General features: G+C 36.6%; 1 protein-coding gene across 2 annotated transcripts in view; it reads right to left on the reverse strand.

Annotated features, from left to right (window-relative positions):
* The window catches only part of KIF14 (kinesin family member 14), a 27,174-nt gene continuing 1,619 nt past the window's right edge, over positions 1–25,555 (reverse strand). Inside the window, exons 2-30 of one of the 2 annotated variants that reach the window (XM_008630218.2) lie at positions 22,752–23,933; positions 22,140–22,394; positions 20,666–20,753; positions 19,125–19,223; positions 18,110–18,162; positions 17,768–17,798; positions 17,304–17,411; positions 16,048–16,164; positions 15,309–15,427; positions 14,818–14,990; positions 14,342–14,489; positions 14,177–14,240; positions 13,794–13,978; positions 12,975–13,077; positions 12,598–12,758; positions 11,668–11,815; positions 10,869–11,021; positions 10,133–10,259; positions 9,422–9,515; positions 8,736–8,874; positions 8,206–8,309; positions 7,658–7,752; positions 6,718–6,939; positions 6,385–6,569; positions 5,630–5,788; positions 4,974–5,093; positions 4,034–4,108; positions 3,261–3,399; positions 1–3,135 (exon numbers count right to left, since the gene is read on the reverse strand). In XM_008630218.2, coding sequence (XP_008628440.1) covers positions 2,774–3,135; positions 3,261–3,399; positions 4,034–4,108; positions 4,974–5,093; positions 5,630–5,788; positions 6,385–6,569; positions 6,718–6,939; positions 7,658–7,752; positions 8,206–8,309; positions 8,736–8,874; positions 9,422–9,515; positions 10,133–10,259; positions 10,869–11,021; positions 11,668–11,815; positions 12,598–12,758; positions 12,975–13,077; positions 13,794–13,978; positions 14,177–14,240; positions 14,342–14,489; positions 14,818–14,990; positions 15,309–15,427; positions 16,048–16,164; positions 17,304–17,411; positions 17,768–17,798; positions 18,110–18,162; positions 19,125–19,223; positions 20,666–20,753; positions 22,140–22,394; positions 22,752–23,845 — 4,920 coding nt within the window. In that variant the 5' untranslated portion in view covers positions 23,846–23,933 and the 3' untranslated portion in view covers positions 1–2,773. Of the gene's footprint in view, positions 3,136–3,260; positions 3,400–4,033; positions 4,120–4,973; positions 5,094–5,629; positions 5,789–6,384; positions 6,570–6,717; positions 6,940–7,657; positions 7,753–8,205; positions 8,310–8,735; positions 8,875–9,421; positions 9,516–10,132; positions 10,260–10,868; positions 11,022–11,667; positions 11,816–12,597; positions 12,759–12,974; positions 13,078–13,793; positions 13,979–14,176; positions 14,241–14,341; positions 14,490–14,817; positions 14,991–15,308; positions 15,428–16,047; positions 16,165–17,303; positions 17,412–17,767; positions 17,799–18,109; positions 18,163–19,124; positions 19,224–20,665; positions 20,754–22,139; positions 22,395–22,751; positions 23,934–25,555 lie in introns of those variants that run through there. The other variant, XR_001860463.1, reaches the window with a different exon arrangement.

Here is a 25,555-nt window from a genome sequence, read left to right on the forward strand (position 1 = left end):
TCAGTTACATGATGTAGTTTTACTCTTTACATTTCCCATGCTTAGATACACAATGCAGAAGAACCAGTTAAGTTTTTAAAACTTCAGCCAAATACAAAATTATATATTTACACAAGTAGAAATATATCAGGCTTCTCTTCATTTTTAAAGCATAAAAATCTGAACAACTGAATATACTTTCTTAACCCTTGAGCAAACTTGCAAAGGCCTTTACAGTAAGAAAGCAATTAAGCATCACACCTCATGTAAGAAGGAAATTATTAGCAGCAAGAAAAAGTGCTGAGTATTTTGGGTGCCAGGGCTGCACTGCTAGACATTTTTTGACGAAGTATTACAGTGTACTAGTCTTTAGGAAATACATATGTGGGTAACTGGATCAGCATAATTACCTTCCCCATTTCCTCTACATCAGAAAAGCACAAAATCACTGAATAACAGCATCAATTATAACTACAGTGTGAAAGCTTTCAAAAGAAAATGATTGATTTCTGCTGTAGTCTTTTCACATAAAACAGTTCCAAGAGTCTGACATGTCCTCAAAGACTGAAATTCTCAAGATGTTGAACATCTTCCCTCAGAAGGCGAGATGGCAGCTATGAATATCCACCTTGGAAGCTGTGCTGATTTCGGCTTAGGTAGGGTTAATTTTTTTCAAGGTAGCTTGTACAGGACAATAGTTTGGATTTGTGCTAAACACAATGATGATAAAATAGAGATTTTTTTTTTTTATTGCTGAGCAGAACTTACAAAGAGCCAAGGCCTTTTCTGCTTCTCATACTGCCATTACATGTGATGGAGCCCTGTTCCCTGGGGATGGCTGAATACCTACCTGCCCACAGGACGCAGCGAATTGATTTTCTTGTTTTGTTTGGCTTGTGTGCCCAATTTTTGATTTCCCTATTAAACTGTCTTTATCTCAGCCCCTAATTTTTCTCACTTTTACCCTGCCAATTGTCTCCCCAGTCCCACCAGGAGGCAGTGAGCATGCAGCTGTGTGGGGCTGTTACCAGCTGGGGTTAAACCACAGCAGCCCTCTTTGGCACCCAATGTAGGGCTCAAAGGGTTTCAGATAACAACAGATCTGATTGGAATGTGTTAGATGGAATTTACAGCCCTTGTGGCTCTTTGGCTGCTTTGGGCAGACTCCTGTGCTTGCCCTGGGCTTGATGCTTTACAGTTCGTTAGTGTAGTGCTCATCAGTGGCTGCTTTTTGCTTTCCCTGCTGTTGTGCTGCTGATCCCCTCACTCTGCAGTGCCTGGGAACATTTGAGGACAGCAGTGGTGACGCACAGGGACTGGCACCTAGCCAGGGCATCGCTGCTGTTTCTGTGCTGCTGTACTGGACACACTCCAGAACTCCAAGTTCATGACAACTCAGAGAGAGTGGGACCTGTGGATGGATCCATGTGGGAGCAGATATCCACCTGCAGCCCATGGAGGATCCCACACTGGAACAGCAGGATAACCTGAAGGAGGCTGTGACCCCAGGGAAAGCCTATGATGGAGTAGGCTCCTGGCAGGGACCTGTGGACCCGTGGAGAAAGGAGACCATGCTAGAACAGGTTTGTTGGCAGGACTTTTAACTCCATGAGGGACGCATGCAGGCTGTTCCTTAAGCACTGCACCCTGTGGAAGGGACCCACACTGGAGCAGTTCATGAGGAACTGCAGTCTGTGAGAAGGACCCACGACCCCACGATGAAGCAAGGGAGGACATGCTCCAGGCATAGGACCAGAGAATCCCCTGCAGCCCATGGGGAAGACCATGGGAAGCAGTAAATTAATTCTTTGTTCTGCTTTGCTTGTGAGTGTGGCTTTTGCTCTTCTTATTAAACTGTCTATAGCTCAAGCCCGGAATTATCTCCCTTTTACCCATCTGATTCTCCTCCACTGGTGGAGGAGTGAGGGAAAGCTCAGTTTCCAGCTGGGCTTAAACCACAACAGAAGTGTTAATGTCTATGAAAAAACCTTATGTTTTACTGTATAAATTGCTCAGCACTGTTGTGAGAAAATTGTGCTTAGTCCAGGCCTTCTAAAACCCATGCAAATTAATTTCCATCCTTCCTGTTAACTCCAGCCAGCAGACTAAAAGTAAGATGTTAAACAATGATAGAAAGAACAAGGAAGTAATGGATTGGGAAGCTCTCTACAACCTGGGATAATTTATATATTATTCAGGAAGCGATATGCCTCTATTCCAGTATGAATAGTGGTTAAAGTGATTTGAGCAATCAAAAGCTAACTCACTAGCAATGAACCCAACATAAACTTACTTCAGATCATGTTGAAGCACAGCATCATTGTGATACTTTAAGTCCAGATTCTTCAATGAACTAAAAACGACTTAAAAAAGCATTCATCAAATAAGGTTGTAAAGTACTTTTACTATCTCTCATTGTCCTTCTCTACATAAATAAATACAAAGTTTTTGCTCTGTTTAAAAAAAGGCATAAAAAACTACTTTCAAGTTGCAATAGCATTACCAGATCATAATGCAGCTGAGGTGAAGCAAAAATAAAAGAAAATTAAATTATTTCTTATAAACCTAGGTAGTAATACACTTCTATTCAAACAGAAGAAATTCTATTTTGAAGTTTAACAGCCTCTTAAGGAATGTATTTTTTCTTTGGTGAAATATAGGGTACTTATCCTCATACAATCATGGCATTTACTTTCACACCACTCACTCACTAATAATATTAGCAATAAATTTTAGCTTTTTGTGGTATGTTACAATAGGAAAGAGTTCTCTTTAATTTCTTGATAATAACATTTTACACCCATTCTATCCTACCAGGTGAAGGCTCTGGAGTCTGTGTGCATTCTGGAATCCCATTCCATTTCCAAGAAAATTCTACCTGACCTGTTTCAACCTGTCCTCCTCGAGCCTCAGTAGTTTCATTACAAATAGTTTGAGATTGCAGTGATGGCTGTCCTTGTTCAAGTTCAAAATTCAGAATAAGGGAATCAACCAGAGAGTCCAATTCATCCAGGTTCATAAAAGGTACATGCATTTTCTGGATAGGGTTGTTCGCAGAAGACAAGGTAAATAAACTGAAATAGTTGTTAAAATATCCAGCTATGACAGAAATATTTTCTGCAAAGCTCCTGAGAGGGCTGGTGTTTCTGTATAATCCTATGAAAAACAGAAACAAGAAGAATCAAAGGCAGCATTTTGCAAAGAGAGACCAAATAGCCCTCTCCTTGGCTTTGCAAGTCTCTTGTAGCCCATAGGTTACAGGTGGTAACTCAGCTAAATACCTTGCAACATGGAAGAAACAATTTGACAGACTTCAGTTAGGCACTGCTCCAATTCCAAATACTTCACAGCAATCTTAGTGCTTTTCTTTATTTCTCGATACAGAGTTTCTTCTTCTGGCAACTGAGATTCTGTTTCTTTCTGTATTAATAAAGAGCAGTTTAAATAGAACCAAATACATCAAATACATAATGCCTATTATGGTTTCAGTCACATAGATCAAGCCAATACAAAATCAAACTGATATCACGTCACAGAAGTGAGATAGCACTGAAAAGAAGTGCACATCGTTAACGCGGTTAGGAACAGAAGAAAAAAGCAAATGACATTAAAATCCAGGAAATGCTTGGCTCTTAGATCAAATCATCTATCCTGGCTTTAATTCAAAATACCAGTAATTATGGTCATAATCTATGGCAGCAGTTATAAAACAGTTACACAAGCATTGCTGAACTTTCAGCTTAAAAAGAAAGCACAACAGGTAGTTAGGCTGTTCATGATGAGCACAAAAAGGAAGATATAAGTGCCTCAAGAAATTCTTTATCCTAAGTAAAATTAAAGAGCTTTGAATGGAAATGCAGCAGCAAGGAAAGTTAGCATTCCAATCACAGGAATGATGCTTGATAGGAAGTGTTATCATGCAATCGTAAATATACAGTATGTACATATATATATATACACATACACACACACACACTCCTCTTCTTAGATAAATGCATCCTTAAAATTTAAATAGCAGACTCAAAGCACACATTTTCTGAAACATTTCTCTTACCTTTCTGCAGTAAGACATGTTACTTTCGAGGAATCTGGCTAATGCCACCGCATTATCCTTTATTCGGTTTTGAATCTACAAAGAAACTTTTAATTATATTGTACACTTTATTCAAGTCAAAGTACATTAAAAGGATAAGAACGAACACTGACATACTAAAGAGAGAAATATCCAAAGCAGAAGAAACATTTTCTGCAACTTAACATGCAATTTTTCAAAGAAAATATTAACTGGTAGAAAACATTAATTACATCTGCAAGGTTTTAAACCCCTCACTATGGGAGGATCAAATGAACATATTTAAGTATTCGCTAAAGAAAGGTTGTCCCGTAATTTTGTATCACTGCCATTCTAAGCAGCAGGGGTAGCTCTGGTGTTTTCCTTCCAACTTCACATTACTTGCATCAGAGACAAACCTTTACAGAAGTCCTGCAGACACTTAAGAATCTGCTGCAAGCAAACACCATTATTCAGAAAGCAGAGTGCTCAGTTCCTTTTGCTGGAAACATGAAGTATTTGGGAGCCAAGCAAACACATTGAAATAAAATATTTTCAACGGTTTCACTACTGTCTGTAGGATTAAGAATGACAACAGTGAAAACCAGAGTAGGCAGAAAGTTTTGCTTTCCTTCAGAGGAACAACTGATCACTCAGAAGATTCCAGTCTTTCCTAAGTATTTTCTTGGAATTCAGCCAGGCTCTCTGTCAAAAGGGCTTACCCACTAAGAAAATGGTGTATGTCCAAGGGGCACCCTAACTTGCCAACTAGAAGTTTCAGCCACAGAAATGTTTTTTAACTATGGTGCTTATACTTTATTCTCTATTTTGTATAACTCCCTATAGTATCACCTTCATGATTTAAAATAGAAGCACAAAAAACAAAACATGATCAAGTGTCTACAAGATATAGTAGCAGTTTATAATCTTAATTTCATCTCACCTCATTTTGTGGACATAGTTTCACAAGTTCTTTCTGTACCATTCTTGCTTTCTCCTGTACAGCATCAATGAGACACTCCAGACCTGAGCCTACTCCATCATAAATGGCAAGTACAAATTCCTTTTAAAACAAAGGTTCAAAATGCAATGATTAAAGAATCTAATGTGGTCTTGAGTTAAAACAGATTTTCTGTAGTAGGCTAGAAACAATTTTGAGCTAATTATTCAGTGCAGGTCTCTTCAGTCACATGTCTTCCTTGAACTACAGAAGTTCAGTCAGATTTCTGTAAATTCAATGTGGCACTTAAAGCACAGATTACCAAAATATAAATAGTGAATTTCAGTGAGACAGATAGACTTGTATAATTCAGTGCAGGTACAAACGTAAAGGCACCATACACTTCTTTCTTTTCATAGGTTTAAGTTACGCAGATTTAAAGGATGTGGCTTTTAAGGGAAAAAAAAATGTTAAGGTTATTAATACATCTATTTTCACTATAAATATGAAGTATTTAGATAAACTCTAAATTTACTTAATTCAGTTGATGAAGTTGTTATATGTAACAATTTGCTTCTGAGTACAGTTACTCATAGCAAGTGTGACCTCAACATCAAAATTACTATTCATAATCAGTATTTCTAAGAAACATTTTTCACCTGCAGACTAGAGGCAGGAATGTTGTTCTCTTCAGGAAATGAAATATCAGCTGTTGTGACTACTGCCAAGTGTCCTGTGTATTTCATTGTTTGTTTTACTGTTTGGTTTACTTTGCTCCATGCTTCTGCTACCATCGAGGATATATCTGAAGAACACCCCTGGGAAACAAAGGCACATCATTCACTGATGCCAGAAAGCACCTCTGGTCAAAGAACATATACTTGCTATACAGCAAGAGTTTGTAGCACACAATGCTCAGGCATTTTCAGCTTTACATCTTCCTGCTTCCAATGGCTTATCTATCACAGCTAAAAATTCATGCCTTGCAACCACAAAACAACAATACCATTATACTACACAGTTAAAAAAAAAAAAACAAACTTCACAAGGCTATGGCATGAACAAAAGTAATATTCACTGGCCACTGGTTTATAAGTTTCTAAACTGCAGCTCTTCAAAGTCTAAATTATCATTTGCTCTTATCACTGTGTGTTTTATTCTACCATTTTATGAGTAAGAACCAATGCTTCTGTCAGGGCCTGGGCACAGGAAGGTCTGCATTACTCTCCACTAGCACACATAACTACCAGCTTAGCCAGAAAAAAATGCAACCTTGGCCATTTATCTTCCCTAGGTGTGTTGATTTGTCATTACACACACTGGACATTTAAGTGTTTTTAGCAAGCCAGTAATAAATACTGCATTAATGCAAGGAAGTTCTCTACACACAGATGAACTTTTTAATATGCTTTACCTGTAACAGCAACTGTAAATAACCTCCCAAGTTCTTTATTTCCTGTTTCATTTCTTCATCAACTTTTATAGATCCAGGACACTTTTGGACATTATTAAGCCAGAGTTTACTTATAACCACAATCTGGTCAAAAGCAGAGATAATTCTGATGCTGTAGGACTGAGCAGCACGATCAAGAGAGAAAACTACAAGAGAAAGAGATCTATCAGATCCATCTCCTTTGCAAATGAACCTTGGAATGTTAATTCTTGTGGCTGACAAACACATGAATGCTTGTGCATCTGAATGACAAGTCATTAGTAATGTTTGAAACGCTATGAAAATGACACTTACAGTTCTCCTGACATTCTTCATCTTGCTGTTCATAGGCTTTTGAAATGGCAGATGCTCCAGAAAAAATTATAAACAAATTAGTTAGGAGACTATCTGCTATGCTCTTTCCTCCTTCGTTATTCTGCTCCAGTAAATCTAAAGCTGAACTTATAGATTCTTTGCAAATTCCAGGAAGAAACAATTCAGAAAAGCTTGGGCATATGCCGGACTTGTTCAGTGAACCTGTATGAGGTAAAAGCAAAACATACATGCAAGAAACTCTTCATAGGAGTGAGCAGTCAGTGTCTCTTTGTAATGACTTTTATATAGACACTCACTCAAGGCACTAATTCATAAAAAAAACCTGTACCACATTCTAAATAGTTTATAAATTCAGTTAGTACAAAGACAAATTCCATAGTGAAATTCTTTAACATGAATACATTTGTTTCAACAATCAAATGTACAGAGAGAAATAGAAAATAAAATCCAGCCAATCTAAAATAACTGAATGTACACAAATATTTGGAAGACTAAAGTATCCTATATTTCAGAAAAAAAAAGTTTGTAAAACCCGGCCAAAAGCTTGGGGAAGCCTCAGTAACTGAATGAACAGCAACAACACAAGCAAATGAAGTCTCCATATTACTGTATCAGGATTCAGCCTCTTTCTCCAGTTAACCCACATAGTTAAGCAGAGTAATGTTTCAGGTAAATTTCTTAAATTAGTGCTGATCAGGAAGTTTTTGCCCTAACAAAGGATAACCAAATATACAGACACCCCTACTGTTAACAGCTTGACATTATGAATTTGAAGGTATCATAAACAGGACATTTTTAAGTTTGCTTTCCAACCACAGTGGTCTTTCTAAACAACTATTAGAAGCACCTATGTTTTATGCATGTAGTCAGTTTGAATTGTCAGTATGAAATGAAAGGTTTTCTGCCATATAGCAAGTACCTGATATATAGGAAGTCTGTTTATTCTGAATAGATTGCAATTTTATCTCAGACAAACATCCAGAAATTCTCTGGTTCTTCATGAAGCTTCTACTTCTAAGAAAGGATGATAAAATAAAAACATGAAAAACCTTGAAAAGAAAATAATTTCTCCTCGTCAAGCATTTCCATGATGACCTACAGCTTGCAAAAGTGTGCAAGACAGTTATAAATATTGTTATAAGGCTAAAACTTCAAATACAAGGTCCCAGACCATATGCAATTTACTCCTTCAAAACGATGCTTTGATAGTATAGAAGTGGGAAGGAAACATTAAAAACTACACATTTCACTCTGCACTGATGATACATAGATGACCCATGATTTGGAAAGCTCTACACACAACTTTTGATCCTTTTTTTTGTCCATGAGGAAATCCAAGAGAATGAGTGAATACAAGATAAGAGTCATCAGATGACACAGTGTATGGAGAGTGGAACAAAAGCATATTTAGATAATTACACAAGTTTTTGCTTTAAGTGTAGAAGAGTAGCTACAAATTACTTGTACCTTCTTCTGGAAAGCGAGGAAACGGAGCTGTCTGAAAGGTCAGGTTCCCACTCGTCAGCAGGATCATAAAACACATCAACAACGGCTTTATTTCTATCATTACTCTGAAAAAATAAAGAAAACACAGGGGAGGAGGAGGGTTAAACAGAAAAAAGTGATAAAGTAGTCAGCATATGGATAAGTAGAAGATAATAATGAAAACTCAAGTGATACCTTTAGAAAATTAAATTTTCATTTAGAACATAAAACAATTGAACAACCAAAAGACTCACAAAGCAGTCCTTGTTTTACTGCTTCTTACTCTCTACACAAAATGACCCAAATAAAGCAATTTTCTTCCACTGTACTCTTTTTGTCTAATGGACAAGTGCATATGCATGTTTTTACTAAAAAGTAGTCACATGTCTTGCTGTTTAATATCACATAAAACTCAAAAAACCACAAGATTTTCCTTCTGTATGCATTATCAAAATCTTATCTTCGACAAAAAATAACTGATTATTGGTGGTTATTCTTCAATTGCTACTGACCTCATAGAGTTCTTTCATTGCTGCTAGTTTACACTCAAATTTCTCTAGGCTCCAAAAAGTTGTTATTCCCAGTTTGATATTACGAACCTGCACCTGAATAGAGGACACTGTTCCTGTTTTATCATCAATTTTGTCATGCCTAAGAATTGGAGAAAGTTAAAAAAAAAGAAGACAAAAATCAAGACAAAACACATATTCATATTGCAAAAATAAAAAAGGTACTTGTAGGTAGACTAAAATGAAGACTAAAAATGTGGCACAAAAATTTCTTGAGACATTATGCATCTCACATGCTTTAGGACCACTTTGATATGTGAACCGAAGTAAGATAGACATAGGCATCAGAAGATTCACCTCCAAAGCACACTTAATTCAAAGTTAATGGTCTATAGCTTACCTTTAAAGTTTTGATCTAAAATTCAATTAGAAATTCCCATTTCAAAGTAACAAGGCTCAACTACACACTTAGCTAACACTAGCTTGGAAAATTCATTTATCGTGTTCAATTGCACAAGACTGTTAAAAGAAACACCAACAGCTCACTGCACATCCAGAATCCACCCTCAAATATATACATAAATATATATATAAATAAATATGTAAATATTTATAATGTGTAAATACACATATAAATATTATATATCCATTACACATACACCTTATAACTAAGTAACTCAGATACTGACCTGCAGAAAACAGTGTTTTTCCCTAATTCATTACTAATGGTGTTAGCCTCTTTAATCATCACAGACAGCTTCAGAGACTTCCAGTTCAGTGGAACTAATAAAGAATATAGAAGATACTGATTTAGTGAACCAAACAATGTGATGGAACAACTTTAGGGTTAAAAAAGATTAAGAGCAGAAAAAAACCCGCAACCCAAAAGCACAAACGTAATTTACCCAATAACAGTTCCAATAATTTCCAATACATTGGGAAAAACTTACCCTCCTGGGCAAGATAACCCTTTTAAATGGTTGGGTAAAAGGTATTTCAGAAACAGAGGCATAAGACCAGACACTATATTATTATTATTATTATTAATCCAAGGCAGGAAACTGAACAAAATGAATTCTGTTACCCCAGTTTCCCCAATGAGTTAATGCCTGACCAGTGGAGACAGAGCGGGAAGGACTCTTAACTAATTGGGATAAATACAGACTACATGTATGTCCACCTAACCACCCTGAGTGTGATTACACAGAGCTTCTAACACAGTCCAATATATATAGATGATGAATGCAAAGGTTTGTAACAACCAGAAGACTCTTCTTGTTCAGGATCACTAGAGAAATGTTAGTGGAACAGAAAAAGTTCCTGTATCAGCACCCATTGCCCATGCCCACTGAACAAGAGAAAAGCCAGCATTGCCTTTGCAACATTATGCATATACATACCCATCATTGGTTTATTCCCACTTCTGTGATTCTTCTGAAGGCTGTGTATTTCCTCAGCAATCTTCTGCTTCTCAGCTTCCAGAGCTTCCACTATCTTTGCATGACGAATAGTATGGTCTTCTAGAGCCTGGGGGAAAATGGGCAGTGATTAAAAAAAAAAAACAAACAAAAAAACAAACCTAAAACTCTTATTGCTGTTTGTTGAAGCTAAATTTTTTGTTCCTGCCATTTTAAAGACTAACAAAATTAATTTTATACTGGACATCTGCTATACTGATATAAAATAATTAATTTTCAAACTGACAGTTTTCTGGGTTTGCTTACATATTGCAATGCTCAAAAAAATACTGGAATTAAAAAGGAACAGCTTTTTTAAAAACTTGCATTTGTTGCAGCAGTCAGATATATATATGAACACCAGCCAAGACTCAGTCATTACTTACATTAATGTCTGAAGTAATAACTTTTGCCAAAGGCAACGGTTGCTAAATTTTGGTGCAAGAACAAAACCATCCACATTATTTAAGAAATAAGGTCAGCATTAGTCAATCCCCAACGTTAATACGTTACCATACTCAGGTTGCAAACAAAACATCAGGTCTTATGCATAAAATCACACAGAAGTACTTTAAATCGTTTCCTTTACAATAATGGATTCTTAAAAAACAAACAACAAAAAAAGCCCCCCAAACAAACCACAGCTTATTGCCTAAAAACATTGTTTTTTTCCAATTACCTGCTTGGTAGCTAAGGTCTCCATTTCTAAACGCTTCTTATTGAAGTGGAGTTCTAGCTCAAGGCTTTTCTTTGCCTTCTCCAGCTCCTGTATTTTAGTTGTGGCTTTTTGGTTATTCAGTTCTTGGATTTGCTTCTTACGAGATTCTTCTCTCTAGTATCAAAAGGGAGACATGGGAGAAGGAATACTGCTTCTACAGCATTTCTGACCCATCCCTCAGGCAGATATTCAACACATTTAAAACTCGCAGCCTCTGTGACCTACACAGCCCAACATCAGCAATGGTTATATCCCCAGTCCAGAAGCATCACCTTAGGTCTTCTATAGAGTATGTATGATATAAGATACATCATTATTGTTTTACCATGTTTTACATATTCTGTGCCAACTCATGCATGTTGTAACCGTATTGAAAAAAACAACTACAAAGTAGCATGCAAGCTTGAAAAGAAAAAAAGCTGTGTTAATTAATCCAGTATAGTGATTTAAAAGCCTCATGCAATAAGGTAGATACTGTAGGTATTTTTCTTTGCTTACAAGTTACAATCCCTGGAATAACTCTGAAGAGAATAACCACTTCACAACTTCTTGTGTTACTAAGGCTGACTTTTTTTTTTAAAGAATGAGGCTTTGCATTCCCTACAATGCTGCTATAATATGCAAGAGAAAAAGAAAACCAAAACCAAAACCACACAAACAAACCAACTCCAACCAAGCACCAAACAAACATATATCACACATACTAGTTTCTGGTTTACTTTATTGATATATTTTATGTAATGATGCAATGGCAACTTACCACTTCTGCTTCCAGGGATTTTATTTTGCTTTCATACGCTTCTTTTTGTGAGGTCAGTTCTTGTTGAACCATCTCTTTTGCTATTTGGACACTTTGCATCATTTCTTCCTTGGCTTTGAGTCGTGCCTCTTCAATTTCTGATTCAAGCCTACAAGTGTCATACATTTAGATTGCTGCTGTTTATCTCTTATAAGCTGTATAAAGATTATAAGCTTTTTTTCTGTCACGAGGGTTTAAGGTTTTTTTCAAACAAAACAACTCTCATATTTTGCATGTTTTTGAGTTCATGGACAAAATGTAGACACTTCCAATGTAAATATGGAAGACATTCCAGAATTTCAAAGTCCACTCAAGTTCCATTTTTATTTTATTACATCATTTTTCACAGATTTAAAGACTGCAATAGAAACTCACTAAATCACATTAAGATGCAAAATTAAATTTTAAATCCATGAGACTTACAGTTTAATAACTCCCCATAATGAAGTAAGTACAAATAACACTTCACTGTTTCTCAAACTCTCCACCATCACAGAAGACTCAGGTAATTACTTTGCGTTCTTTTCATTTTCCTAAGGGATTTACTTTTCAGACTTTAAATCTCTTTAAAACATCAAAAGTCATTTTCAGACTCATCATATGCTTGGAGAGAAAATAATTAAAGAGATACACTACTCTGAGACCCCCTGGAGCTCAGTGTTTCTTTAATAGTGGTCTACATTCTTGGTACCTGGATTAGCTTGTGGTGATTGAACCTTAGAGGTATACATCATTTCAGCTGTGACTGTGACTTCCATTATAAATGGAGTTGCTATTTTCCAACTACCCCCATTGTGAAATAATTAATAATCTTCAGTTATTTCTAAAACTAACTGCATGGTTGAATTAGCAACTGAGCTTAGTTTCAGAACAAGAAGAATCAATACTTACTGTGTTCGCTGTGCAATAAGCAGCTCATTCTTTGCAAATTCAAAATCTTTTGGACCATCATGCAAACATGTAGTCCCACAAGAAGGTGTTTTAACTTTCTGAACCTCTGCTGGATGATTAAACCTGAAATAATGGTCTCCCCCAAGGATTACTCGATCACCCTATTGGGAAAAAAAAAAATCCTCCTAAAAGTTTTAGATTTATAAGAAAATTTTCAGTGTTTACAACATGCAGATGAAGCTAGAAATCAAAGAGAAATAGACAAATATTTATGGTTACAGAGCATTCTCAGAAAACTTGCAGTCTGAAGTTGAGATATTAACAAAGCAAAGAAACCCACACATTCACAAATTACTATTATCAAATCAATTACTTACATGATGCAGAACTGTTGGGTCCAAAATGCACTTCCCATTTACGTATGTCTTGGCTTCTCTAAGCGGAATAATACTTACTTTGCCAGCAGTATTTTTTATAACACTGAAAACAAGAAACATTTACAGTATCAGTAGCTCACAATTGCAAGTGATGTTTCTTAATAAACTAAAATTCAGGCTTTAGATAGTGTTCTGTTATTGTTTTTCTGTGTATTGTCTTCATACTACGTAGGTACAACACAATTAATGAACAACAACCTATATTTTGGTAGAGAACCTATATTTATATCTAAGAATCCACTGCTAAAAAATTACTACAATATCCTGCCATCTGCGCATTTATTTGATTATGTAGCTTTCATGTTTTTAATAACTGATTAGTTACATTTCTTACAGCATTTTTTTAGGGATCAATTGCATAAAATGCACTTTAAGCAATATTTCTGCAGTACAGTAAAGTTGCTGTCTATTTTTATTAAAGTAAGAACTGTCAAGGCATTTCACTTTTCCACTGAACTAAATGTAACATTTATCTATCACGCAGCATTATTTGATCAGGACTTATTCATGCAGAAATGCTGCAGAAGAAAACTTTGCTACATGAATGAAATGAACAAAAATTAAACTACCTTAGTTAACAGATTTCTAGAGGGAACAGAAGGTAGTTGCCTTAATCATTGAGCAGTACAAAAAATATCCCTATATAGTATTTTCTTGGCTAGAAAACTACAGTTTGCTACTGCCAGAAGGAAGAGTGACTCCAGAAGAAAGGGAAGGGCGAGAAGAAACTTAAAGTATAAAAAAAAGAGCACGACAAACCAGTGGTCATCAGCAATCAGCACTCCGGAAAGCTGGATATCATGTTTTGAATTTGGTGTACACCTTCCAACTGTAGTTTCTCCTTCTTTGATCATATATAACAGCACCTCAGAAAGCTGAGGATCTTCATTGAGATTGACAAGGTTTGGTAAATGATTGTCCATTTTGAATGCAATTCCAGCTTTCTAGATAAAAAAGAGCTCTGCTTTAAAAAACAATTTACTTTATGCATTCAAGTATCATATTAAATTTTTCTAAGAAGCCATAGCAATCTGTTAAAAGAAGAGCATTAAGGAAACCAAATCTTACAGCTACTCTCATTCTTCTGCAAGGTTTGCTGAGGTTATATTTTCTGTACTATGTCCTATAGAAAAAAAATGTACCTGCAATTCTTTTATATCTTCCAATTTCCTTTTCTCTGCTTGCTCAAGTTTTTCTTTCCAGGCCCTTAATATACAGAGAAAATAACAAAATATATTAGGAGAAAAATTACAGCGTATAAATTTTACCATTTCCATTTTAAATTAAGACATTAATGAGTGCCTAACCTTTGCATTTCTGCCATGTTCCTCTCCTGCTGGTGCAATTCTACCCTCAGAGATGTTATTTCCTGCAAATAACGCCTGTATTTTTCATGATCAGTGTTCAGAGCACTTTTCTGAGCTGCCTTCAGTTTTTCAATTTCAGCTTTTAATTCTACATTAGACAAACCAGACAAACAGTACATGTAAAAAATGAAGGCAAAATACACTTCAGTACAATAGTACAAAATTCATCCTGTTATTTAATTAAGACCAAACACTTTTCTCTATTTCTAGTTCTCAAGTGTAGCCTAAGATATCACCTATATTTAGGGAAAAAAAAGCTCACAAAGAACAATAATATTAAAAGGAAGAAGTTGTATTAGTCTAATAGACAAGTAGTCAATCAACACAACAGATTATTAGTAGTAAGAACTCTTATAAGAAATAAGCTAAACACACATGAAATGAAAACCCTGAAAGACTGCAGATGTCAATCTCACCTCTGATTAGTCTGACATTTACATCTTCATTTACTTTAGCAATGTTGATAATTGAACAAGCCTGTTTCGCATAGCGAAGGGTGCTGAGCGTCTCCTCCGTGCTGCTGGCAGCTGGGCTCACTGTGGCAATCATGGTCGTTTGGGAATTCCCACCAAGACTTTCCTTTAACAACCTTCATCGGACAGGAGAACAGCAATCAATCCCTGGCCCTCAAACTGACAGAAAAATTCAAAACTTCCCAAGTGGAACAGATTAAATACAAAATACCCAGCGTGTTGCTACTTATTTGAGAGAGACTGTTAGCTACTTAAAACACAAACCAAGCTCCTGTTTGGTCTATATCTGATGCAACAGGCTGATTTCTTCCCTCCACAGGTCATTTGAGAGAGAGCGAGAGAAAGGATGGGAAGTGATGCCTCATGAAGAGATGAGAAAACCACAGTCTCAGAAAGCCTCTATTTCTATATAAAAAACTCTGAAATATACATACCAAGTAAGGACAGATTCCCGGTAAGGAATGAACATTTTCTTTCCGTTTTGAGACTGTTTAGAGAGCGCAGAAATAACCCTTCCAAGGGTCAACAGTGATTTGTTGATACTCACACCTTCCTACACAAACCAAAAGTAAATATAATACAGTTGCAGCTTCTTTTGTGATGTTATCAACTGTACTGTTGATTAATTATGTTTGTTCAATGTATGCTACAGCTGTACCACATCAAATGTCACCAATTATTACAAGATCAATAAGATGCAAGAGCATCTTTATTTGGATCTTCATTTGGAAAGAACAAAGGCTGCCTTTAAAATAAGTAGTGTTAAGAACCATCAAACTTACAAAGACAGCTTGAAATAAAGTCTCTTATTAGAAAAATCTATTTCATTAGATGCCCCCAAAAAGGGGAAAGCCTCAACTCCATGTGATATTCGATTCATGATTTCCAAAGTCACACAAACAGCTTCCTCTCACTCCTCCTGCAGGATCATTAGACCTGCATAACATGGGGAAAGGTGCTCTAAGCAAGATCTGCCACATTGCACAGTCCAAACAGCTTCTTCAGGCCACTCACCCTCACTAGCAAAATGTGATGTAATACTGACAAGCATAAGGGCTACATATATCCTTTTATAGCTACAGTTCCTGCCCAAAAGTTAGGTGAGCATGCTTTGGAGTTTAAGGGTATTCTTAGGAGTCAAACCTTTCCCACAGATTTCCATTCTTGATTTACCTTCAGCCTTTCTCCAGTGGTCTGAGCTTTTGTACAGCACTCACTGCCAGCTAGATCAATTAGATTTATGTGACTGGTAAGCCTACGATCACACTGTTTTTCATTCACAAATTCTACCTGGAAAGAAAGGGAGATGCTGGCATTCAAAACAAAATAAAAAGCCTGAAGACAAGCAGAAATCTAACAAGCTGTTCACATTAAATACATAAAAATTTCATGCTTCCATTTAACTTTTAACTTTTGATAGGATACCTTGTGTACATCCCTTGAAGGAGACTAAGCTCAGACTTATAACCATAGTATCAGTTGATTGTGGCTGAATAACTGCATAAGCATAAACTGCAAACACAACAGATTACCAAACTAGGAGTTTGGGTCTGAAGTTTGATGACTGCAGTCAATCCAATTGCAGTTATCCAATAAACATGCAAATCAGTAAGCTGTTACTGACTTAGACCAATGAGGATCAGTTAAGGAGTCGGTGGAAAAAGTTATGATAGAGAAAAATCAATAATCTAGTGGTGAGAATGGCAAGGGGAAGAAGAAGGGAGAAAATCCAGGAAGCTGGGACAAAAAATTAAACCAATCAAGAACAAAAAACTCCCAAACCAACAAGTCATTTGTCAATGGAGAAAACTGACAGTCTGTAGACTCCTGAGGAGCTCTACCTATTCCATTTCTGTCTTCAGGCTCACATCACTAAGTCAGGTTTTGTCTTTTAAGCATCTGCAAATCAGATGAGGAGTTGTAGTCCCTATATCCTGGAGACACCTGGGGAAGAGGCATCCTGAAGCAAGAAAACATTTATTCAGTGAAGTGTGTTGAAACTGAGCAGAAATTGCATCTCCTACCATTGCCCCAGTTTGTTGCCTGCAGGAACTCAGCACAGCCACGCACCTCGCACAGCCTAACCTTCTAAAAAGCTAAGATGTGTTGGCAGCAGTGTGAAATTCAATCTGGCCTCAATTAGGATTCCTGTTACATCTCAAAAGTCACACTGAGAAGCTTGGAACTACTCCTAGATCTGTCAGCCTAGACATATTTATACTGCTGCTATAAATATACTTAGCACAAAGACATCAGAATCTACTCAAAGCATGTAAAATAAAACAAGTTTTGCTGTGTAGAAAGCCATGTTAAAATGCCCTGTGCTTTACTCAAAGCTCTTCAGGTATATTCTCACAACTTTCTAGGCAGCACACGAAAGAACTTTTTACTACCAGATTTGAACAGATACAAAAAAATCCCAGCAATACCTTGGTTTGTGTCAGGACAAGGGTGAAGACAGAATGAGATCTAGAGCTCTTGTCATTCATTACTGTAGCAGCTGTTGCTCTCTGCTTATTTCCTAGTTCAAGCCAACTCTGTAGGAGACAAAAGTCAGAATGTGAAACCAAACCCTGCTATGGATGGTTAGCTGAATATTTAAATTTTGCAAATACAGTTACTAACACAAATTATGACTGTAAGAGAGGAATTAGAAGTTAAACTTTAGAAATAACCATGTGTACAGTGACACTTGATGGTACAAATCTACTCGGCTCCATTATACAAGACTAGTCTTCATCACGCTTTTACAGAATCAGCTGAAATATCATAGACCACTGGACAGTCTGTTAAGGATTTGCTTCCCATCCATGGAATTTATTTTTCACCAGTAAGCAGGAAAGGAGCAGGCAGAAATATTTGCATCCCCTTTTGGTAACTACATAACTCTTACCTGAATATCAGAGTAAGAACGGACAACATTCCTAGATGGGGGGGAAAAAGAAAAGTTTGGATTCAGACAGTTTTCCTTCTATAGATTTCCCTGTTACCTGAGTTCTGAAACATTTTCCCAGTTACAAACAGAAAACAAATACACAATGAAAGCTTCACTTGTCTTGAGACTTCCACACATTTTTCGCTAAGGCAATAAAGACAATATATAAAGCTAATCATGCATTTTTCTAAAACTACGTAACACTGGGATCTTGCTTCATTTACTGGTGAGTACACAGGTTTTCATGGACCCTCGAGATAATCATCTACATCTATTAAGATAAGTACAGTTAAGACTTACACTGTCAGGCCTTCCACATATGGTCCTAAAACTGGATGTTCTCTTACACGAAGCTGATGAGAATAATTTCAAAATAAAATTTATTAGGAGTGTAGTAGTTAAATCTAGCACTCAGGAATATCTTAAATTTAAAAAAAAAATAATTCTGCAACATAAATCTATTATGTTTCTAAGTAGCTTACCCCAAAATCACCGGCAAAACTCAGAGTGAAAGCATTCCAGCTTTGGATGAGAGAGTAGAGCCTCAACTTCTTTGTAACAAACCCACCTAGGTCCCAAGCTTAGGTTAAAGGACTTATTTCAACAGCAAGTTGAATGTTGCACATCATGTTTATCATAAACTAATACTCAGTTTACACACAAGTGGCCTGGATAGTGTTCAATGTCAAAGCATAGGAAGTACTTTTCTTTGATAAATCAGTCATGATAAATTCCTTCCCTACATACACTACTTCAGACAAATTTCATTAATTTATGGTTTTACATATTCTAATACACAAACACTAAAAACTAGCTAAACTAGTTTAACTAGTGATCCTTAACTAGTTAATCAGGCCAATCTTGTTTCTTTTCCACCTCTTCCAGCTTCTTGAGAGACAACCAGTCAACAAAAAAAGAAAACTCCATCTAAATTACAGGACTATAACTCAAATCATATTGTACTGAAGATTCTTATTACAGCCTGGAGATTTAGATACATAATATCCTAGAAGGATTTTTATAAAGGCTGATAAGATCATCTTCATTTTGCAGATAAGGGAAGATTTTAAATATTTTGATAGATTCTACGAAATCATTTTGTTTCTATTTCAGCATTGCTTAGCATTTCTCCAGTGCCAAGCATTTTGCTTTAAGTCATGTGGTAATATTTTTGTTTTTTTACTTGAATCCCATTGTTCACAACTAATGTACTTAGACAAAAAACAATGATCACTTGTCATTTGTGCATTTTTGTTTCAGAATAAATGCCACTACTTGGAGGTTATGCAGATACTTGATTCTGTGAGCAACTTACTTGTTGTTTCTTCTGTCCATTTTCAGCTTTAAAGACAAGCAAATCATGAATTTTCTCATTGTATACTTCATAGAAGCTCATTTCAAGATGATACAAGACCTAATAAAATTAATAGTTATTAATATAGTCCACAAAACACATTGATCATCCTTTGCTTCAAAAATTAACTTAAACTGCCAAATCCTGATTTTCAATGTTCTAAACATTTGTGCTGAAGGGACTTTCCAAGAGAAATGATATCATGAAATAATTTGGGGTGGAAGGGACCCTTAAAGGTTATTTACTGTAACCCCACTGCTAAGATCAAAAATACAATTCATTGGAATTCCATCCATAGATATTCCTAGATGGAAGCTATAAAGCACTAAAAAAAAAAGTATATTATCAACTTCAGAAGTTTCAGCGTTGGGTTTTTAGTACACAAAACCATAGTTTTGTTTGCACCTGCACTCATCTCTTTCCTTTAGGTATTGTGCTTCTACAGCACAGTATTTGTCACAGGGAACACATGGATTGATGTTGTCAACATCCTGGCTGGAACAGAATGACGTAATGGGAAGGTAAACTTTGATTCTACCTACAACAATTAAAAAAAACCAAAAACACCACAACAACACTGCCATGAAAACACATCTTTTTCCTCTGAAGGCATCTGGGTTGTCTTTCTGTTTTCAAATAAAATGGAATTTTCTTTAAGAGACAAGGAAGACTGCAGCAAAACCCCTAAAGCACTGGAATCAGAAAGACAAGACTCAAGACAATTCACTGCCACGGAATCACTTACAATGCAAAAGCAAAGGAATAAAAAAAACTCTGGATTTTTTAGAAGTTATACTTTATAAACAAACTCAGCAAAAAATAACTTTCTTAAATTCCTCAGTGTCTATCAAATCTGCTTTAGGGTTAGAATATTACATGTTCACAGGTATTAGGATTCAAAGTCTAGAATTCAAATATAAAGCAGTAAAGAAATTTGGAATACTTAAAAATGGAAAAGTTTGCCCGAATAAGATTAACTGAATGTTAAGGTCTACTGAACTGCAAGTCCGTCATTACAGACAGAACCAACCACACAGAGAAAAAAATACAAAGAAAGTGGGGGCAGTTATTTTTTGTTTCAGCTAGAATACTAGAATTGGAATATTATTACAATGTATTGTGCTTTGATAGGTGACGTTTAATGATAAATTCATATTTTTGAGCTCTATTTTACTGCCTCCACTGAAAGTAGGGAGCACACTGGGATTTTGTTTTGCCTTTCCTTACATAAATCTCATACTGTAAGGCATGCAATATAGAGGAAAGAATCCTAGTCTACCAATGCAAGAAAAATATCATGCCCATATTTTCTTCTCACATTACTGCCATTAAGGAAGCAAAACAAAGTTGATTTTGACTGTTTAGGGAACCCCTTGAATCAGAGCTATGAATAGAAATAAGACTTGAATCAGCAAAAAAATATGAACACTAATAGATGGATCAGCACTAAGGTATCGGTTTCCTCATATTCCAATGTAAAGTCAATGGCATAAGCATATCACCTGTTCCTTGTCCATTTGTGCTATTTGATTGAAAAGATCTTCACAAAGTCTTGGAATTATTCCTCGGTCTTCATCAAACCCCATCATCCTGCAGTTACAAAAATCCTGCTGGTTTAGCTTTGTAACTCTCCATAGATAGTTTTAATGTTAACTGTACAGCTCTAAAGCTGCCATGCCATACACTTCTAAATTATACAACAAAAAGCAACAGAAATAAACCTGATCTAAATCGGTGCTTGTCTAAGTGTGGAGTTGGACAAGGTGATACTCAGAGGTATTTTCTATTTCATCCATTGAGAAATGGGTTGAAAACCCAAGTAAAATGAAGACTCTACAGCAGCTGAAAAATATGTTGCACTATAAACACTAAACCTATAGATGTTTAATATCTTAACATGCCTGCATTTTATATTCTCTGCAGACTTCCAGTGTAACCTAAGCCCGTCTCCAGCTCTGGTGCAGTTTTTCCCTGTTGAGTTCTGCCACAGCAGAACACCAGTGCACTGGACTAATCCACCTACAGTCTAGAGACACACACAGCTGCACAGCAGAAATTTGTTGTGTAAACTTGACCAGAGGACCCTGATACTAATTTCAGCCTTGTTCAAAACACAAAGGGGTGAAGGTAAGATATTAAGTGAAAGAAAAAAATCCCAACAAAAACCCAACAAACCAACAGATAGGATAACAATTGCAATTCAGAGTTCTCTTTCTTTTAGGCCAAGGTAAAAACAACAGCGTAAGTAAAAACTGAGTTCATCCACTTAAAAGAGAACTTACTTCTGTGTAAACTCTGTATTTATTGTAAATTGAACTGAAACATTTCTGATCCTCAACTACCTTTATTAAAAGTCTATAGTACTGATAGGAATTATAAAACTCATAAACTAATTTTAATAGATGCATGTTTGGAAACCAAACAGCTCACTAAGCATTCTATTTCAAAATACAAATAAGATACACACAGGTGGCCATAAACCCTAAAAATGTTACTTATCTGGGATTATTTTTTGCAAAGATTTGATTTCAAATAAGCAGTGCCACAAACACCTGGCTTTATTTGAAGTTCTGAAGCTTAAGGACCATAATTATAATGATCTCTTAAATGTCTTCTCCAAAAAACATGCTATATTTTACTATGTTGCTTCATGCACAAAATAGCAAACAGTGGTGAAAAACAGCATTGGAAGAGTTTGAGAAGCTTTCTGCAATGATAAAGGTTTTCTGAAACTGAAAAGTTTTTATTTTCTTCATTAAAAGTAGAAAGAAGTCAGGGTCAGATACATAAAAATATTCCAAAGTTAACTTTTGCTTAACTGCTATAAATATTGGTTTAATTATTTTTAAAATACACACTAACATTTTGACACAATTCAATCACGCTGAAATCTGTTCCATACAATCTCTTTCATGACTTAACACTGCATAACAATTGGCTCCTATGGAATTTTAACTATTATTATTAGCAACTTACGTGTACGATTTTCCAGAGCCAGTCTGCCCATAAGCAAAAAGACAAGCGTTGTATCCCTCAAAAGCTCTTTCAAGGAGTGGCTGTGCCAAAGTCTTATAAATCATTGCTTGACTTGCAAAATTAGGATGACCCTTGTCAAAAGACCAGAACGAGAAGTCGTAACTGAAGCTGTAAACTTGGTTTGTGGATGGATTTCGTACAATTGTCTCTGAACCACTCACGGAGATTACAGGGAATGAGTTTCCAGTTTTCTCTCTGAACGGAAAGTGCGGAAAATAAAAAAAATATAAGCTACATGCTTTGAGTTAGTAATTTCAATCTACTGCCTAATGGAAAATAAAAAGATCAGTGATCATTGCTAAAAATACCTGTTTGAGGAAAGGTATTAAGGCTCAAAATACTTCTGTTAATGAATATGTAAAAAATAGACCAAACACCTATAAAGTCAATTCAGTGTCTTAATAAAATCTTTATCTTAGTGTTGCATGAAGTATAATACATACTTGGAAGTTATCTGATATCCTTATTGGGTCAATGTTTAAATAACTCAAAAAGTACAAAGTAGAAATCAACATACACTGTTAGCACCAGAAATAAGTCCAGGATACAAACCTGTTATTGAAGGGCCGCACCCGCGCAGCTACAATCACTTTGCTGTTTTTCACTTTGAAAACATCTTCCCCAGTGCTGCTGCTCTCAGCTAAAGTTTCTGTGTTCACTTTTGTTTCTGAACCTGTACTCACAGGAAGAGAGCTGGAGACACTAGGGAGTTTTTTGGCTAAAATTTGCAGATGAGGTGTTCGTTCATTTGAGGTTGGCTTGGGAGCTGGTTGATCTTGAGAAGTGCTGTTCATTGGTGTCAGTGTAAATCTTTCTGTTGAAACTTTTGCTGGTGTCCTTGGTCTTTCCAAGCTGGTATGTTTCATCATCAAGTGCTGTACCCTTTGCTTTCCCGCTAGCTTATTTATATTGCCTTTTTCATTCGGTTGTTCTCCTGATAGCCCATTAGTACATTTTGAGGTAACTAACTGTTCTGATTTAGGAACTTCATTTTGAAACTTTGTGTCAGCAGTGCTTGTCTTATCTTTTATGCACTTGGAAATAGCATTTTCACAGACGCAACCAACTAAACCAAAGGAATCCTTGCTGTTCAGGTTATGCTGCAACTTGGTACTTGACTGATTCTCAGTTAACTTCAAGTTTGGTTTAACACCATCTGTACCCTTAATATTCTGTGGAAGTGTAATCTTGCCATTTCTTTGCACATCAAAGTCATCATTTTCTTTTCTAGGCACAATATTCTGATTAATTTTACTCTTCTCTGTGGACCCAGTCCTCACACGCCTCTGCAAAGTAAGTCTTTTCTCTGTTTGTAGCTCTTCTGTGCCCTGTGTTGTGTCACTACCAGACACTGATTTTTTGCTTGTTCCAGTTCTCCTCTGGAGTGTTAATCTGCCTTCAAGTTTAAAAGTAGTTGATGCATCACTCACTTTTTCACAAGCTGAAATCACATAGGTCCTATTTACTTCCTCAGTCTTATTCTCAGGACACGAAGGCAGACTATCCTTTTCTCCCAACACCTGTGACCTCAGCTGCTGCCCAGATGCTTTGCTGCTGGCCAGGGTGTTGTGCGAGGAAGCCTTCCGCAAAGTGGCCATGCATCGTGTCCCAGCGGGGCTCCTGGCAGGAACTGTGTAAATAGGCATCTTGTCTTCCAGCAAATTAAAACCCAAATGTTAACAAGTACAGCACCTTTCCTAAAGGATTATTTCTAGTTGCTGCTTCATGAGGAATCTGGGGAGACAAAGCAAAATTTTTTTTACGATTCTCAGGTCCAGTGTGAGTTATGTTTTGGTGCACAGGGAGCTCCTTACATACACTGCAGTACACGTTCCCAAACATTAAGAACACTTAGTATCCTGCCTCACCTCCAGTATTAAAAGAAAAAGAAATTACTTTATATTTGAATGACTGCTTCCAACAACAGCAGGTTACTTGACTTGATTTATTGAATCCTATGATTTGTTTCAGAAAGTAAACCAACCATTACAAAGACGCACCAGTTGGTAAAAAGAACAGTATAACTATTTAGCAACAAAGATGACCATGGATATTTCTTCCAAGTGATCTACCATGATTACCAAAGCAAGGAAATTCCAGATTGTGCCTCCATTCACTCACAGCTATTTACACTTAGAGTTTCACAGGCAACAGACTCCAATAGAACAACAGTTAGCCTTAAATAGGAAGTCTGTGAACATGTGAAACAGATTTTTTTCAGGATTTTGATATGGAATATATATAAGCCAGTATCAGAATAGGACAGTTAATAAAGACAACTATTAATAACACCTTTAGATGTTATTTTAGCTCACTCTAGTACATAGCCACATAGCAAAACAATAGATACCTAGCCTAGGGGACAAAAGAAAACTGCAAAATATATTCTCTGTCCTTTCTACATGTACATATTTCAAAAGGTCTATATATGTAATCTGTATAGGAAAGTATGTTTTCCCTGTTGCATTTGCATCAGAGTTACTGGGTTGTAACAGGTTTGATATCAGTACCCACTGCAGACTTGCCAGCTGCAATTAATTCACTGTTACAAGTCAACGAGAAGTCATCTGTCTTTGATCCTTCAAAAGCTGCAATATCATTAACAACAGCAGTACATGGTCGGGGGGAGAAAGGAAAGCAAGATGAGAGCAAGTGATGTAGAAGAAACCATTTAGCTACTGCTCCAACAAAAGTTTCCTTTAACGCTGCACTTTTAAGTTATAGCTTTCAGAGTACTCTCAGACTTTATGCAATTACATCCACTTACACATGTCAGGACTGCAGTTTTCATAGCTCACAACTTGTGAGGAAAATACCAAAATTTCAGAGCAGTGTATTTATTGCTCAATCCAGTTTGAGACAGGAAACTATGGTTCATGAGTAGTAAAATACAAACTTTGTGGTTCCCTCTAGCAGTCATTAAATAGAGAAACACGGATGTAAGCTATGAATGGTCTTAGTGTTTTCTGAAAAGTCCATCCTTTCCATGCAGCTTTAACGTAACTCTTGTAAGTTCTCCCCTCCTCTTGCCACAGCTGTGCCTTGTGAATAGTCACAAACTTTGTCTGTAGAAAAGCGAAACTCCCCATTAAAAGCTCCTTCGTTCTAAAACAAGGAATGAGGTGCAATTCGAGAGAACTGAACTCAGAACAAGAAATACGATCATTCCTCATTTTTAAAAAATTACAGCCACTAACTAGGGACGAAAGCTAAGCGCTCAAAGCTGGGCGAAAGCGCAGGAGGAACCGGCAGCTCTGTTATCCCTCAGCAAAGCTCCCCTCTCTCCCCGGCCGAGCCCCGGCAGACCCCGCACGGCCGCGGGGCTGTGTCACGGGCCCGCCCTCGGGGAGAGGGCG

This window comes from Corvus brachyrhynchos, unplaced genomic scaffold, assembly GCF_000691975.1.
Source record: "Corvus brachyrhynchos isolate BGI_N302 unplaced genomic scaffold, ASM69197v1 scaffold101, whole genome shotgun sequence".
Taxonomy (NCBI): Eukaryota; Metazoa; Chordata; class Aves; order Passeriformes; family Corvidae; genus Corvus; species Corvus brachyrhynchos.